General features: G+C 47.9%; 1 protein-coding gene across 3 annotated transcripts in view; it reads left to right on the top strand.

Moving 5' to 3' along the window:
- Positions 1 to 274: 274 nt before the first annotated feature.
- The window catches only part of PIP4K2C (phosphatidylinositol-5-phosphate 4-kinase type 2 gamma), a 36487-nt gene continuing 19215 nt past the window's right edge, over positions 275 to 17546 (top strand). Inside the window, exons 1-3 of one of the 3 annotated variants that reach the window (XM_028721312.2) lie at positions 275 to 492; positions 10097 to 10194; positions 14308 to 14404. In XM_028721312.2, the coding sequence (XP_028577145.1) occupies positions 364 to 492; positions 10097 to 10194; positions 14308 to 14404 (324 nt within the window). In that variant the 5' untranslated portion in view covers positions 275 to 363. Of the gene's footprint in view, positions 493 to 4693; positions 4783 to 4984; positions 5070 to 10096; positions 10195 to 14307; positions 14405 to 17546 lie in introns of those variants that run through there. The other 2 variants (XM_077923774.1, XM_028721314.2) reach the window with 2 other exon arrangements.

Here is a 17546-nt window from a genome sequence, read left to right on the forward strand (position 1 = left end):
GCACACGAAAGCTCATACCAAGAACTAACTTAGTTGGTCTTTAAGGTGCTACTGGAAGGAATTTTTTTGTTTTGACTATGGCAGACCAACACGGCTACCTATCTGTAACTAACTCTATCATTCTAGCTATGATTCATCTGTTCCCGGAAGTGCAGGTCATTCTCCCTCCTCCCTCCCTCCCTCTGTGCGTCACTCCGCGCATTCCCTCTCTGCCCCGGCCGACTTCCTTCCCTCCCTCCCTTGGGGTCACGTGACGGCGGCATCAGCTGATCGCCGCTTCCGTTGCCGGCGGCGAGGCTGAGCGAGCGGCGGGCAGGGCGGCTGAGCGGGCGAGGCTGGCAGCGGCGGCGGCGGCGGCCGGGGATGGCAGCCTCGGTGGGGCCGGGGACCCGCACCAAGACCAAGAAGAAGCACTTCGTGCCGCAGCGTGTGAAGGTGCTGCGGTCAGCCGATCCTCTGCTGGGCGTGCTGGGCTGGGGGATCAACCACCAGGTAACGCCTCCCGGTCAGACCCCAGATTGGGATGGCTCAGTGGGTAGAGCGTGGGACTCATAATTCCGGGTCGTGAGTTCGAGCCCCACGTTGGGTGAAAGATTCCTGCATTGCAAGGGGTTGGGCTAGATGACCGTCGGAATCCCTTCCAATTCTACCCTTGACCCGTGTATGTGGCGGGCAGCTACTGAGTTGGGGCGGGGCGAGATCTACTCCTGGTAGGTGGGAGAAGGAAGGAAGCTTCTTGTTTAGGATCCATTCACAAAACTGTCCTGAACTGCAATAATTTTGCATTTTTCTATTGTGATCCACCATGGGATCTTTGGATGGAGGACAGTATACAAATTATTATTATTTACATGCTTAATCTCTCTGTAGCAAAACAACAACCCCCAAACTCCTTAAAGACCATAAGACGTTATTATGGCACATGCTTTCACGGGCCAGAATCCCCTTCATCAGATGCACACAAAGGATTATCCTGATCCAGAGATATTTGGCAACTTTGGTATCCAACACATTCCTTCCCACCACTACTTGTTACCTCTCTTTCTTTGTATCACTTCACCATCACCATTCTTCAAGATATAATAGCTTACAGTAGCTGCCCCTCTTTTCAGTTAATCTTCCCCAATACCTGGTGCTAAGAATTGTTCACTGTGTGAATACACTGGCTAGCAATAATTTCTGCTTTGTTACAGTTTATATTGGCTTTACATTAATGTAGGCACTTCCTCAGCTGTTGTGGCCATCTGCCCTGTATGGTTGTGAACTGTTGTTGTCTGCCCTGTATGGTTGTGAACCTCAGCTGTTGTGAACTGTTTTGAATGCGTGTTAGGGAAGTGTAGCATTTGCTTGAAAATGAAGCATTCCAAAGGCAAATAAACTGCATCAATAAGTACATTGGTCAAATCTTGATATTAAACTTATTTCTCCATGTTCTCTGGGGACACTGCTCTTGAAGGCTAGGCTGAAGCAATCATTGTGTTGACACTGAAGGGGTGAACCAACACATTCATCTCTTTCCCCTTTTCTGTCTTGTCCCTTGCTTCCAAATCTGGTGGATGAGGACTGCCCACCTGATACTAGGGTGGCTAAGAAAGAATCTCAACCATACATCGCACAGGTATCCTATTTGCCATAGTTTCAGGGAGATTTCCCTTATTTACTGCAAGGCTCACCCTTCTTACATGCCTGTGAATAGCCCATGTGCTGCTTCGAAATATGGAGGAGAGACAGGTGTTCTGACCACTTTAGCCTTGCAGTAGAAAAAGAGAACATTTGGAAGATTGAAGTTGCAGGTAGCAGGCTTCTGGTAACCAGATCTGAAACTTTCCCGTATTTATCTGTTGCTCGGTGATAATTCGCTTCTGCCTGGGACTAGCAGGTGGAGTTTTGGAAAGCAGTCAGGTAGCTGCTGTGGGACTTTCTTGAGATCAAACAGGTACCTTGGTTTGTTTTGGTTTGATTATGTGTTTTGTGTCTTCATTTTGTATTTCTATGTTGTGAACCAGCCTGTGATCTTCAGGTGAAAAGCAGTATACAGATATACCGGAAATAAATGAATACCCAGGTTGTAGTCCTAAACACACTTAACCGAGCAGTAAGCCCCACTGAACACAGTGGAGCCTACTTCTCAGTGAGCGTGCAAAATATTACTCTTTCAGTCATGTACCTGCAGATTGGCTCTCAAGCAACTCTCTGGGTGAACCTGACATCAAAAAAAATTTTCCCTCCATTTGAGATCATAATCTTGGAATTTTGCATTAAAGGATTTTCACCAGCAAACAGAAATGAATGAACAAAGAAATAGATGGATTACTTCTCAAAATGTCACTTTTCATTCTCCAAATACCCATCCCCTTCACTTTCTTGCTTTTTCATTTGATTCTTGCAGGGCGTTGGACCCCCTGAGTCCCTTCGAACTCTATGATTCTGTGGCTCTATAAAGCAATAGCTAATGTGGTGCCCTCCAGATGCTGTGGACTACAGTTCCCATGGTCCCTGACTGTTGGTGATGCTAACTGGGGTTGATGGGAGTTGTAGTTCACAATATCTGGAGGGCACCACATAGGCTATTCCTGGTTGATATCAGCACTTCTTAGTTTTCATCACCAAACAATGCCCTTCTCCCCATCAGACTCTAATTTATTGAGACGGTAGTTTGGGGAATCATCGAAGAGACAGAGATGCTGAAATGTCATCAGTTACTCAACATTGACTATCCTGCCATTGTTACTGGGCAAATACACTTCTTCCACTGGGACCTGCATAGTTTTTTGCTGTCATTGTTAGGTATCTGTACTGAAGTACCTGAAGATTGCCTTCCCCATTTCCCCCCATTCATTGTTGCGTCCAGTTCTATGGTTGCTCATCTATTCTCTTAACATTTACCTTTTAGTCTCCCTTGTGGGACTGGGAGGCATGAACAGCGGAGGTGTGTTGGGGCTAATAGCTGTGGAATCCTCTTTCCATCCTCCATTCTTGCTGTTTTTATTCTGTGTTTTTGCTCTTGACCTGCTACCAGTATCCTATGCTAGTCCTTTTCATTAGTGAGTGGTATGCTTTCTCAACCCCATAGAAGCTTTGTTGAGAGTGTTTGTGATGTCAGTAGAGATTATATAAACCCTCTCACCATATTGGGGATTTTTTACAGGACTCTGACTGGCTGAAGATTGATTGGCCAGTTAGGCTCCCTCTCATGCATCCAAAGCTTCTGGCAAAGATTATTTTTAGACAGTAGTCAGAACAGCAAAACTGTTATCCACACTTAATTGGGTATAAGCTTCACTAAACACAGTGGGACTTATTTTCAAGAAAACGCTTGTAGGATTGTGCTGCTACTGATTTCTCTCGCCTTTGTCCTTTTTGTCACTTAGATATCTTTTCAATTTTTACTTTAGAATGTTTACATGCTATCTTTTTGAATAAAAAAATCATCCAAGCTGGCTTGCATGTTAAAAGTGCGTCATCAACTGTGACAGAATAAAACACACATATGCACACCCAGCCTGAAACTCCTGAAAGGCAATTCAGATGATGCATTCTAGATAACATACTGCTATATGTTATATAACATCAGCAGTAAAAGATTCCTGCAGCTGAATAGTGCTGCCTGTCCACAAGCCACCTGAAACTGTTCTCACAGCACAGCTTTCCAAAATGATTATTGTTGTGGACTTCTCAAGGTCAACAGGTAAGGCTTTCCAGAGTGCCATGCCTTTGTTAAGGCAGTACTTCCCAGGTGACTACATATAGTCTAAAATTCAGGATGGTAGCCGGTCATTTCTGCCAGTTCCATATAGTCCATCACCTTCATCTGCCATTCTTCCAGGGTGGGTGTTAAGGCAGTACTTCCCAGGTGACTACATATAGTCTAAAATTCAGGATGGTAGTCAGCATCTTGCTCTTCAGCACCATTATTTTCATATTCCTTGTGACAAGGGGTTCACCAATACTATTTAGCCTTGTTTTGGTCCCATTGGGAGGCATCTTCCATGTAATCTCTTGAAGTGTGGTGTTTCCTGTTCTTTACTGAAATCCCTTGCTGATGTCTCCTGCGAACTTGCATCTAGGTTCTTTTCTTCGTCTGAGTTAATAGGGGAAGGTATAGAATGAACTTTACATGTCCAAGTATGGCTCAATCAAAATTTACTTACTTTCTCTTTAAGTAGAGGATTTGTGGCTATGAATATGGAGATTTGCGCCAAGTACGCTACATGTAGATTCTTGGTGTTGGCTTCTGTTTCCACAGTTAGAATGCACATGTGATGGAATGACCAGGTCAGTTGGGCCATGAATGCCCTGGTGTGCTCTCATATTAACAAACTGGGATTGAGGTACTCCTTTCCTTGGCTCATAGGAACCTGATTTTGGGCACTGCAAAAGTGTCAATAGTGCAGTGCTCTGATAAATGTATTAAAGCGTCATGAGTGGAAGCTGCAGTTCCTGTAGCACACTCTGCAACATCCTCTGTGACGAGCCTGGCTTCATTTTTCAGCTCCAAAATAACGTCACTCCCCAGACCTTGGATGTGAAGGGAATTAACCAACACCTGTAGGCCTAAAGTGTGTTTTCTATAGAACAATAGTGGCATCTCTTTGTGAGATGCTTGCACAGGTCTTAAGCTGTCTGGCTGCATTCCTTTCTTTTCCCTCCCTAAGCTCAACTGACCCTTTCCCTCTGATTCCAACAGTTTTACGACCCCAAAGTATTGGGGGAGGGCGGAGCATATGAGCTCTATGGCACAGCACCAGGATAATTCAGATTCCGGAACGAAGGAGGCGGCTGGTACGTGGGCCTCATAGCATGCCCTTCTGCCTTGCAAACTGTCCTGATTGCCGCAAGCACAAGCCTCTTGATGAACAAAAAGCCAGTTTGCTTCCTTCCGTTTTGCCCTTCAGTGCTTCCAAAGTGTGATTGCAAAGCTTGTATTTGTGCCTAAAAATAATATGCTGTGTGGCTCGTGTTCCCTCCCCTTCTCTCTTTTAAGAAACGAGATAAAATAGAATTGGTGAAGTTAAGTCTGCCTTGCGTGTCTTGGGTCCTTTTCACTTGGCCTGGATGGAAACTTTCTGGTAATATATCTTGGCTTAGGTGTTTCCAGATCATTCTAACCTCTTAACTCTGTGTGTGCAGTCTTCTTCTGTATGGCTATTAATGTTGGTGGGAGATAGTTTCCATTTTAGAACTGGCTTACTAAATTGCAAGCTGCATTAACTCCTTTAGAAGCATTGACTCTGTTCTGACCCTCATTCAGTGTTGGGAATGATACCAGAGAAACTTGATAATTACGGTATGTATGGAACAGTTTAAATATGCATAGCATCGTACAGTCCCAGTCTCTCTCTTTCTTCCTCGTAACAGCCTTACGAAGCAAGTGGTGATTTTTCTTACTGTTTGAGAAAGGAAACTGAAGCAGTCTTTGCCCTTGGATCACACTGGGTTCACTGGCATTAGCAAGGCATTGCCTCTTGACCTCAGTTCACCATCTCTGCTCTCAAACTAAATGACTGCATGTGCAGAATAGCGTTTATGGGTATAATAGTAATAATAATAATAATAATAATGTACAGTAGCACCTTGGAAGTCAAACAGAATCTGTTCCAGAAGTCTGTTCAACTTCCAAAACATTCAGAAACCAAAGCGCAGCTGCTGATTGGCTGCAGGAAGCTCCTACCACAAATCGGAAGCCACTGAAATGTCCAAAAATAGTTTGCAAACCGGAACAATCAATTCCAGATTTGCAGCATTTGGGAGCCGAAATGTTCGAGAACTAAGGTGTTCGAAAACCAAGGTACGGCTGTAATGATATTTATACCCCGCCCATCTGGCTGGGTTCCCCCAGCCACTCTGGGCAGCTCCCAGCAGAATAGTAAAAACACATCAAACATTAAAAACTTCCCTAAACAGGGAATCTGCCTTCAGATGTCTTCTAAAAGTCAGAAAGTTGTTTATTTCCTTGACATCTGATGGGAGGATGTTCCACAGGGCAGGTGCCACTACCGAGAAGGCCCTCTGCCTGGTTCCCTGTAGCTTTACTTCTCGCAGTGAGGGAAAGGCCAGAAGGGCCTCAAAGCTGGACCACATAGAGCGCATTGCAGTAGTCCAAATGGGAGATAACCAGAGCATGCACCACTCTGGCAAGACAGTCAGCGGGCAGATAGGGTCTCAGCTTGTGTACCAGATAGAGCTGGTAGACAGATGCCCTGGACACAGAATTGACCTGCGCCTCCATGGACAGCTGTGAGTCCAAAATGACTCCCAGGCTGTGTACCTGGTCCTCAGGGGCACAGTTCTTCCATTCAGGACCAGGGAGTCCCCCACACCTGCCCACCCCGTCCCCCCAAAACAGTACTTCTGTCTTGTCAGGATTCAACCTCAGTCTGTTAGCCGCCATCCATCCTCCAACTGCCTCCAGACACTCGCACAGGACATTCACTGGTTCTGATTGGAAGGCGAGGTTGAGCTGGGTATCATCTACATACTGGTGAACACCCAGCCCAAACCCTAATAGAACTTCTCCCCCTGCATATACACCTCCCAGCTGCTCCAGATCCCCCCCCCCCCAAAAAAAACCCACCACACCTTGTGGAGCAGATTGGGGGCAGTGCATAGGGAAAGGAAGGGCAGAAGTTCAGTGGCACTTGTGGAAATCGTTCGGCACATACAGTGATTTAGTTAGATACAAACTATAGTATATTTTTAACACTGGTTTAATATGATGATCAAATCAATGCACTGTTTATGGCTTTGTTTGATATGTCAGACTGTCCCATGTCAGAAGACTTCCAGCTGAATGAGCTTGTAGTCACAACCCTGTGTAAAAAAATTGCCTGATCATTTTCCTGCAGCTACTGTTTTCTCTGAAGCATATTGGGTCTTGCAGTTTTTTAGCCACAAAGGATATATCCCAGATTGGTTCATTCCGGTAGGCCCGATAAATAACTTTGATCTTTCCCAGAAACCTGAAGTAAGGAAAAGCTACTGAACTCCATTGGTTCTGTTGGTGGCTGACAATAACTGGAGTGCTCTCAATTTGAGTCTAGTCCAAAGGCACATGACACAGTTTTGCGGTTTTGAAGCCAAGTAGGTCAGGCCCTTTTAGGTATTTTGATGGGAGACTGCATGGGAACTGTATGTAAACAGCTATGAACTCTTTGGAGGGAAAGTGAAGTGAAAGTGGAATAAATTCATGAGGAATAGTGTACTGCAGGGATCAGGAATCTGGACTTCCAGATGGGACGAACTCCCTGACCATTACCCGTGGTGCCTGAGGGTGCTGGGAGTTGAAGCCCAACAGCAACATCTGGAGGACCACAAGTGCCTCCTCTTTGGTCCTATGTAGGCAGGGTCGTCACACCATATTCAGCATTAGTCAGTATATGATACCTACTATTTGGTTCTCTCTACTCAGTCATCCCTGTGTATTATGTACCCACGGACTTTGCCTATGCAGTGTGTATGCTGTGATTCTGGGGCAGCACAATGCAGAATCCAGTGGGATTCAACTTCCTGAATATCAAACCTTTAATATTTGTAAAAACAAGTTTCTAGACCCTATGGTTGCAATTACATTCTTGAAAATGTGTAGGTGATGCCTGTGGAAATAACAGAAGCCAACCAAGTCTTCCTGTGGCCAAGTGCAGAGCTTCCATGTCCTCCAATAGACTTTTTTTCTTGCCTCCCCCCCCCCCCTCTCTCTCACTGGCAAAGACAGAACATTTTTGTTTTTTTACCATTTTTTGCAGTTTAAATTTACAAAACAAGAGATTGAGCAAATTTGCTTAATTTGTGTAATTTATACGTGTTGCAGACTTGAACACTTCATTCCATAATCCCCAACAAAGCAGGTATCACAGTCCCGTCCTCCCCTAAACAAGACATGCTGGATGCTAGCAGCCGGTCAACTCATACATATCACTTCAGTTTAGGACTGGTTTTAAAGTTACCTCAGCACTGCAGCTTCCGTTGCAGGTGAAAGGACTGAGACAACTGAAATACAGGCTGGCCCCTCAGCATTGCCATCTCCCTTGCCAGTAAACAGTCTCTCACACAGAGGCCAGGCCCAGATATGTATGCCGATGAGTCACCTTCACTCATCTCTCCATGATCATATCAATACAGATCACATCCTGATCTTTTGTAGCAGCCCAGGCTGTTGGTACATTTTCCGTGTTTTTCCTGGCTTGTGAACTGGAGGGTTCTTGGAAGAAACTCCCTGTGGGAGATTCACTCTCCTAAATGTGGAAGCCTACACAACAGTCAGTTTGATACTTCTCTTTTGGACTCGTTCTCATAATCAAGTTTCAGAGGTGATTAACTCCAGACTGTTATCACAGAGTTTTTATCCTGGGATAAGCTCATGAACAAGAATTGACAGTCCACTTTGGCCATGGCTCCTGAGTTAGTGACAGATCCCTAAGAACTGCCTCGCTGGGTCAGCCAAAAGGTCTTCCTAGCCTGGGACTCTGTCTCCTGCAGTGGCAAGCTAGGTGCCCCTAAGGAAAACTCACTGGAGGAGCACAATGTGGGGGGGAGACATCCTGAGAGATGCTGGTACCCGGGGTGATGAATATGGGTATAATGTTTAAAACATGTCCTCTACCCTTCTGATTGGACATCCCTTCTAAATGCTATCTAGAACAAAGGAAACTGTGAGCTGTGGTGGATGGGCTTGTGAGGAACAGAAAGATAGATGTATGGGCAAAGGGTGACCTCAGGGCAGCAGGGTGGGGTCAGTGATGGCAAAAAAAACCATGGATCCTTAAGACTTTTTAAAGGCATCTCCTCCAAACCACCATCAAATTGAACCTGCCATTGGTTTCTGTGGCTTGCCTTGTAACCTCCCCCCAGCTATCCAGCACTTATTGCAGCCACTACAGCACGTGGGTTTGTTCCAAGGGCCCATGTTTTGTGCCATGATGGCCCTGACAGGTGCTGAATATGTGATTTTTACAGGTCATTCCATGGAGGTAGGCAGGGCTTTTTTTTAGCCAGAACTCCATTCCGGCACCCCTCAGGTGGGTGCCATTGCCATTTGAAGAGGACAAGAGAGGTGTTCGTGTTGAGTTCCTGCACCTATTTTTCTAGAAAAATAGCACTGGAGATAGGTATTTCTTTTGATGGTGGCTTGGAGTAAATCCCAGGTAAAAATTATGCAACTACAAGAAAATCCATTTTTCAACCCTATAGTCTTCCTTTCCCATGCTTTGAGGCAACCTATTTTGTGACTATTTGACCCCTGGACTCAAGCAACATTTTCTTCAGCGCTCTTAATCCTCACCATAACCTTCCTCCTTGGTTGTCTCCATCTGAAGCCCATTGTCTTGACTGGCGGTTCCCTGCTATGAGTCTCTAGCTTAGTCTTCCTAGGCTAATCCTGTCTGAACTGCTGTATTAACTTTGTTGATAACCCAAACGTTCTTGAATGCTCTTCCTGTAAGTATATACTGTATACATTTTCATACGTTCTTGGTGCAACTTTGAACTTAATTTCTTGTTGGTTGTACGCCACGCTAGGACCGCATGAAGCTGCCTTAGAAAGATGCCTTGCACTGCGCCAGGCCACTGGTTAGTCAAGCTCAGGACTGCCTATGCCAACTCGTAGCAGTTCTCCAGAATTTCAGACCAGGATCTTTCCCACCTGTACCTGGAAGTGCCAGAGATTGAATCTGAGACCTGCTGCGTGCAAAGCAGGTGTGCTGGTACCCCTGAGCCATGGCCCTTTGCCAAAGGTCCATCCTGCTGATATGCTTTGACAGGCTTCCTCAAACTCGGCCCTCCAGATGTTTTTGGCCTACAACTCCCATGATCCCTAGCTAGCAGGACCAGTGGTCAGGGATGATGGGAATTGTAGTCTCAAAACATCTGGAGGGCCGAGTTTGAGGAAGCCTGGGCTTGGAGAAACTAACAGCATAGCTTTAGTGCCCAAGTCTTAGGTTGCAAATGGCATGGCATTCGGCCGGATGTCACTTCCTCCGGGGGCTCTTGGTAGACAAGAACTCTCTTCTCAAGGCCTTGCCTTGGTGCTCTTACATTCTCCTGACATGTGCTGCTTCGTACAAGAGAAGCCAGTGGCTTCACATTTGCTTTCCTTCTTTAGATCAATGAACTGAGTCAAGTTCCCCAGCCAGTGATGCTGCTCCCTGATGACTTCAAAGCGAATTCTAAAATAAAGGTGAACAATCATCTCTTCAACAGGTGAGGACCGGTGGTGCATATGTCTAGGAGCGGAAAGGCACATAGTCTTCCTAGCCCAACTTCAGATTCCACCCCTGCTGCTTGAGATCCTTTAACTGGAAGTGCAAGGTATTAGGCTTGGCGCCTTCAGCCATGATGGCTATGTATTACCTCCACTATCAGAGGCAGTATACCTCTATATACCTGTTGCTTGGGATCATGAGCAGGAGGGAGCTGTAGTGCTCGACTCTTGCTTGTGGGCTTCCTTCAGGCATCTGTGAGAAAAGACTGCAGATGCTGTACCCCAGGGACATAGTTCCTCCGAGTGCACATGCTATAATACAGGGGAAGCTAACATAGCACCCTCCAACTCTCAGCTATTAGCAACACTCTCATTTTAAGAGCATAGCCTGCACATGGGCGGCGGTGTAGGTGTCTAGCTATCCTATGACTGTGCCACAGGGGAGGGCAAGTGTTTTCTGTTAAGGGCCTCATTCCTTCTGGATAACTGGTCGGGGACTGCAGGTTAGCGATGGATGGAGGGCACTCCAAAAATGTTATGGATTATTGAACCTGAATGACGACTGCCCTTCTTCCATCTTTACCTTTGCTCAGAATTTCCAGTCCCCTGCCAGCCTACTCTTGGGAAGAGTAGTAAGCCCCACTTGGTTTGAATGGTTTACTCTCAAATAACTTACAGATATTATTGTTTTTAATTCAACAGACCAATGCAGCTACTGCTCTAGAAAGCATGTGAAAATAATTCTTTTCTGACTAGTGTGACCACACACAGAGAGAGCAGAAACCAAGAAGAAAACGTCTTTTTCCCAAGCTTTGATACCAGGAAAAAAGATTTGTTAAACACATCAGTTTATTTCTATCAAATAATATATGGCCCCTTTTATTCTGAATCCACACAGGAAGAGAGGGGTGAGGGTGGGGAAACAGCTTTTTAAAGCTATGGAAATTCAGGAGGAAGGTAGGACCTCTGATGGGATGGAAGGATGGGGTGGTGTCAGAAGGTGTTAGGAGCTGCATGTGGCCACAGGTTACCCACTTCTGTTGTAGCACTCCAGAAAGGCCAGCAATTGCCTGATTTGAACCTTCCTCCAGGAAAAGTACAAAAAAATTGAATAGCGCGTGCAAAGCTGGACAAAAAAATCATTTCCCTCTCACACGCTGTCCCCTCTGCCTGGTATTTAATGCTTAGTACAGTGGTACCCCGCAAGACGAATGCCTCGCAAGACGGAAAACCCGCAAGACGAAAGGGTTTTCTGTTTTGGAGGTGCTTCGCAAGACGAATTTCCCTATGGGCTTGCTTCGCAAGACGAAAGCCCATAGGGAAATCTCCGGGGACCTGTTTTAAATTGCTGGCGGTCGGGAGCAAAGACTTTCGCCCACAGCCGGCCTTCAGAAGAGGTCCTGGACCTCTTCTGAAGGCTGGCGGGGGGCAAAAGTCTTTGCTCCCCCCGCCTGCCTTCCCGGGACAGCGGAGACTTCTCCGCTGCCCGGGGCGATCTTAAAATGCTGGCGGGCGGGAGCGAACGCTTCGCTCCCGACCCCCAGCATTTTAAAATCTTTGGGCGAGTGTCTGCAAGCCTCGCGCGCCCGGCAGGAGGTCCCGCCGGGTGCGCGAGGCTTGGGGCGGCAGCCTGTCACCCGAAGCACGGGGAGCCCTTCGGAGAGCTCCCCTTGCTTTGGGCGAGTGTCTGCAAGCCTCGCGCGCCCGGCAGGAGGTCCCGCCGGGTGCGCGAGGCTTGGGGCGGCAGCCTGTCACCCGAAGCACGGGGAGCCCTTCGGAGAGCTCCCCTTGCTTTGGGCGAGTGTCTGCAAGCCTCGCGCGCCCGGCAGGAGGTCCCGCCGGGTGCGCGAGGCTTGGGGCGGCAGCCTGTCACCCGAAGCACGGGGAGCCCTTCGGAGAGCTCCCCTTGCTTTGGGCGAGTGTCTGCAAGCCTCGCGCGCCCGGCAGGAGGTCCCGCCGGGTGCGCGAGGCTTGGGGCGGCAGCCTGTCACCCGAAGCACGGGGAGCCCTTCGGAGAGCTCCCCTTGCTTTGGGCGAGTGCCTGCAAGCCTCGCGCGCCCGGCAGGAGGTCCCGCCGGGTGCGCAAGGCTTGGGGCGGCAGCCTGTCACCCGAAGCACGGGGAGCCCTCCGGAGGGCTTCCCCTGCTTCGGGCGAGTGTCTGCAAGCCTCGCGCACCCGGCAGGAGGTCCCGCCGGGTGCGCGAGGCTTGGGGCGGCAGCCTGTCACCCGAAGCACGGGGAGCCCTCCGGAGGGCTTCCCCTGCTTCGGGCGAGTGTCTGCAAGCCTCGCGCACCCGGCAGGAGGTCCCGCCGGGTGCGCGAGGCTTGGGGCGGCAGCCTGTCACCCGAAGCACGGGGAGCCCTTCGGAGAGCTCCCCTTGCTTTGGGCGAGTGTCTGCAAGCCTCGCGCGCCCGGCAGGAGGTCCCGCCGGGTGCGCGAGGCTTGGGGCGGCAGCCTGTCACCCGAAGCACGGGGAGCCCTTCGGAGAGCTCCCCTTGCTTTGGGCGAGTGTCTGCAAGCCTCGCGCGCCCGGCAGGAGGTCCCGCCGGGTGCGCGAGGCTTGGGGCGGCAGCCTGTCACCCGAAGCACGGGGAGCCCTTCGGAGAGCTCCCCTTGCTTTGGGCGAGTGCCTGCAAGCCTCGCGCGCCCGGCAGGAGGTCCCGCCGGGTGCGCGAGGCTTGGGGCGGCAGCCTGTCACCCGAAGCACGGGGAGCCCTCCGGAGGGCTTCCCCTGCTTCGGGCGAGTGTCTGCAAGCCTCGCGCACCCGGCAGGAGGTCCCGCCGGGTGCGCGAGGCTTGGGGCGGCAGCCTGTCACCCGAAGCACGGGGAGCCCTCCGGAGGGCTTCCCCTGCTTCGGGCGAGTGTCTGCAAGCCTCGCGCACCCGGCAGGAGGTCCCACCGGGTGCGCGAGGCTTGGGGCGGCAGCCTGTCGCCCGAAGCACGGGGAGCCCTTCGGAGAGCTCCCCTTGCTTTGGGCGAGAAGTCTCTGCTGCCCCGGGCGATCTTAAAATGTTGGCGGGCGGGAGCGAAGCGTTCGCTCCCGCCCCCCAGCATTTTAAAATCTCCCCGGGACAGCAGAGACTTCGCTCCCGCCCGCCAGCATTTTAAAATCGCCCCGGGACAGCAGGGGCTTTTAAAATGCTGGCGGTCGGCAGCAAAGCCCTCCTGTCCCCGGAGCTTGCGGGGCGGGAGGTGGGAAGAAGGGCTTTTTTTCCCACCGCCAGCCTTCAGAACAGCCTTCTGAAGGCTGGCAGTGGGAAAAAAGCCCTTGTCCCCCCCCCCCCCCCCAGCCTTCAGAAGAGGTCGGGGAACAGACTGTCCCCGGACCTGGTCTGAAGGTGGTTTCCCTAGGAACGCATTAATTGATTTTCAATGCATTCCTATGGGAAACCGTGCATCGCAAGACGAAAAACTCGCAAGAAGAAAAAACTTGCGGAACGAATTAATTTCGTCTTGCGAGGCACCACTGTATTAAAGGAAGATTGTTCTGCCTGTCTGGTCATGAGACCATTTGCATAATAATGGAGGATTACACCCTGTGGTAGAGGATACTAATGGGCAGGGGATTATGGGCCTTGGGTCGCAGATTACTGAGATAATGCCCAGATTGACTTGGTAGCTATTACTAGGCCTTGCTCACTTGTCAGAAAAACTGGCCTTCTGGTAAAGAAGCAGAAGAAGCTTGGTTAGGTATAAGATTGGGTTGTAATGGGCTGCTTCTGATGGAGAGCTGGTCCCATCTACAGCAGGAGAAGGTAAGGCCTGGACCACAAACATAGCAGAGTCTGAGGTGATGGTCTGGGCTGCACCACTTCAGACTGCTGCATCATGCTTCTTTATTTGCTGAAACCAAAACCCACCCTGTAAGTAGAAACTAGCGCAACAGGGAGCGAATAGGCTGGGCTGTAGTCTTCACTGATGTGCTAGGTTCTTATTTTTGTGCGGAAGGGGGGGAGGCTTTTTCGTTTTTGTTTTTTCATAGAGGTGCATTCAGAAGTGTGATTCCCCCCACCCCCAGCTCTAGTTCACCTCCCTCCTCCGGCTCACCCTGCTGCATGTGCAGTCTAGGTTTTGGAGTAGCAGCTAACAATTGTCACTCGACTCTTGCAGAGAAAACCTGCCCAGCCATTTCAAATTCAAGGAATACTGCCCACAGGTCTTCCGCAATCTTCGCGAACGTTTCAGCATTGATGACCAGGATTATCAGGTATGTCTTACACTTCAGACTCTTACAAGCCTGCACAAAACTTTAGGTACTCAGCTGTAGTGTGTGTGTAGTATCACTGCCTCCGACCCCCTTACTGCTGTCATATACTGGACTTCAGAGTGTAATGCACGAGGCTGAATGCCTTCCTTGTTGTGGAACTCCTTTCCCAGAGATGCCCTCCAGGCCTGCTTTTGGAGAAATTGCTGATGCTTTTCCCGTTAGGCTTCTACTGTTTTAGAAGAAAGCTAATGAGCAGGTGTTTTCTTACTGGGTTCATTCAGATTTTATAGTTGCTGTCATTTTATTACATATTCAGGTTTTATAGTTTTGTGATTTTGTTTAGGTTTTATAGTTTTTTTAGTACAGTATGTATCTGCTAGTTTTAAATTTAAAATCATGCACAGCTTCAGTAATTTGTTTTTTCGAACACTGAGAATGCTGGTTCGAAAGCAAGTTTGAAATTCAGCTAATAAATCATAGTGTACACTTCCAGTGTGGAGCTAATTGGGAGGGTTATAAATTGCTCAGCTGGACACACTGCACGAAGATTGCCCCATAAGGCACAATCATAGGCTACTAATAAGCTCACTGGAGGCATTGGTTGCAGGCATGTTCTCTTGAGAGAAACTGATGTTTGAGGTGGGATAAGGCCAGTGTTCTGACTGCAGCCATAGATTACTGCCTTTGTTCCTGAATTTGCTTGCCCAGGCACTGCAGTAGTTATGACACCTGTTACAAATAGCCAGTTGGGTACTGAGTTGTGTATGAACATCCAATGGGAGTTGGAAGGCTTAAGAGAATGAGCTATTAATTACAAAGTCCCCACTCTGAACCTTACCTCTGCCATGAACTGCTGTCTAGATGGCCCCGCTCCTGTCTGCATTGTGAGGGTAGTGAGGCTGGGCTACTGAATATAAGATGGTTGCAAGATAGGTAAAAGGTACCCCTGCCCGTACGGGTCAGTCATGTCCGACTCTAGGGTTGTGCGCCCATCTCACTTAAGAGGCCGGGGGCCATCGCTGACGAAGCTGCTCTGGCGAGCCAGCACCAGCGCAGCACACGGAAACGCCGTTTTACCTTCCCGCTATAAAGCGGTACCTATTTATCTACTTGCACTTAAGTGTGCTTTCAAACTGCTAGGTGGGCAGGAGCTGGGACCGAAAGATGGGAGCTCACCCCGCCGCGGGGATTCGAACCGCCGACCATACGATCGGCAAGTCCTAGGCACTGAGGTTTTACCCACAGCGCCACCCGCATCCCAACAAGATGGTTGCAAGATAAGATGTGACAAATGGATGTTTGTGACTAGTAATGTTAAATTCTCGAGAATAATCTTTTGGAGAATATTCTTGATTAATGAGAATATTAGATAATTTTCATTTAAAATAGGAGAATATTCATTTTAATGCATTGAAAATGATATAATTAGTTAATATACATGTTTGTTCATGGGTAAACTTGTTCAGATGGCAACCAAAAACTGTACAGATACTTTTATTCAATGGGGCAATGCAGTGAATTCACATTCTTTGATTTTTTGCATCAAACTTGAAATTGAAAATGACTCACGTTAATCACTGAGCCTGCCACAAACTGTATATTTACCATCCAATTTGAATTCAAATTATGTTGTGTATGCATGAAATGTAGCTTTTAAAGTAAAAGGAATATTTAAAAATGGCACTGCAAAACCAGTTACTGGCACTAAATAAAAATATAGAAATGTCAACTGTTTAAATCAAGGCTACCTCACATGCTGTTACACATAATTGTATAGGCTTAGGTACTTTTAAGTGTATAAAGCATTAAAGCTACTTTCTTTTTTTAAAAAAAAAATTACACTGTATGGCCAAGGGTATACAGTTGCTAAGAATAAGGTCACACCAAACTAGAAAAAAAGGCTATCACATATAGTTGAAATACATGCAGATTCAAATGTTCATCAAATTAAATGAATGATATTTTTAAAACTTAAAAAAAATTAAAATGTTTTCTATAGCTCACATTTCAGAACTGCCCATATTGAAAGACACAATGCCTAGTAATGTAACTGGACCAGGAAAAAAAACCATTATTCATTACTTACACTGGCAATATCACAGCTTGACTTATTATGTACTAGATTTTTTTAATGTGGGTTATAAAACTGGTTCTTACGCTAGAATTTACAGTTTGTGGAGAATATTAACTGGAGAATTTTCTAGCAGAAAATATTCTCAAGAATATTTGCATTCTCAAGAATATTCTCAACTTACATCACTATTTGTGACTTGCATTCTCTGTATTTGGAAGAGGGAGAAGAGGGAAAGATTAGCACATGAGAGATCACAATAGAAGGGGAAAGAGCCCCCAGCAGCTCCCACAGACCCCTTGAACTGGCCATTTTTCTCTGCACATTTTAACCCTCCAAGTTTCCTTTTCTTTAAAGAGAGCCAGAGGGTGAGACTAACAAAGCATCATTTGAGTGTACCCTCTTTAATGTGTTCTTGGTCTGGTTTCCATCATGAGAGCAAGGGTAACAAACATGGTGCCTTCCAGATGTTGTGGACTACAGTTTCCATCAGCCCCAGCTAGTATGACCCAATGGTCAGTTTTGTGGCCCAAAAACATCCAGAGGGCACCGCTCTGGCTTTGCACTGAAGCAAACTGAAGCAAGCAGCAGAATCTCTTTCCTGGACTTCATAAATATTATTGATAGCTCAGTTAGTAGAACATGAGACTCTTAATCTCAGAGTTGTGGGTTTGAGCCCCACGTTGGGCAGAAAGATTCCTGCATTGCAGGGGGTTGGACTAGGTGGTCCTTGTAAAAGGTAAAGGGACCCCTGACCATTAGGTCCAGTCGTGGCCAACTCAGGGGTTGCGGCGCTCATCTCGCTTTATTGGCCAAGGGAGCCGGCGTACAGCTTCCGGGGCATGTGGCCAGCATGACTAAGCCGCTTCTGATGAACCAGAGCAGCGCACGGAAACGCCGTTTACCTTCCCGCCGGAGCAGTACCTATTTATCTATTTGCACTTTGACATGCTTTTGAACTGCTAGGTTGGCAGGAGCTGGGACTGAGCAACGGGAGCTCACCCCGTCGCGGGGATTCGAACCGCCAACCTTCTGATCGGCAAATCCTAGGCTCTGTGGTTTAACCCACAG

This window comes from Podarcis muralis, chromosome 2 (genome assembly GCF_964188315.1).
Source record: "Podarcis muralis chromosome 2, rPodMur119.hap1.1, whole genome shotgun sequence".
NCBI classification, from domain to species: Eukaryota; Metazoa; Chordata; class Lepidosauria; order Squamata; family Lacertidae; genus Podarcis; species Podarcis muralis.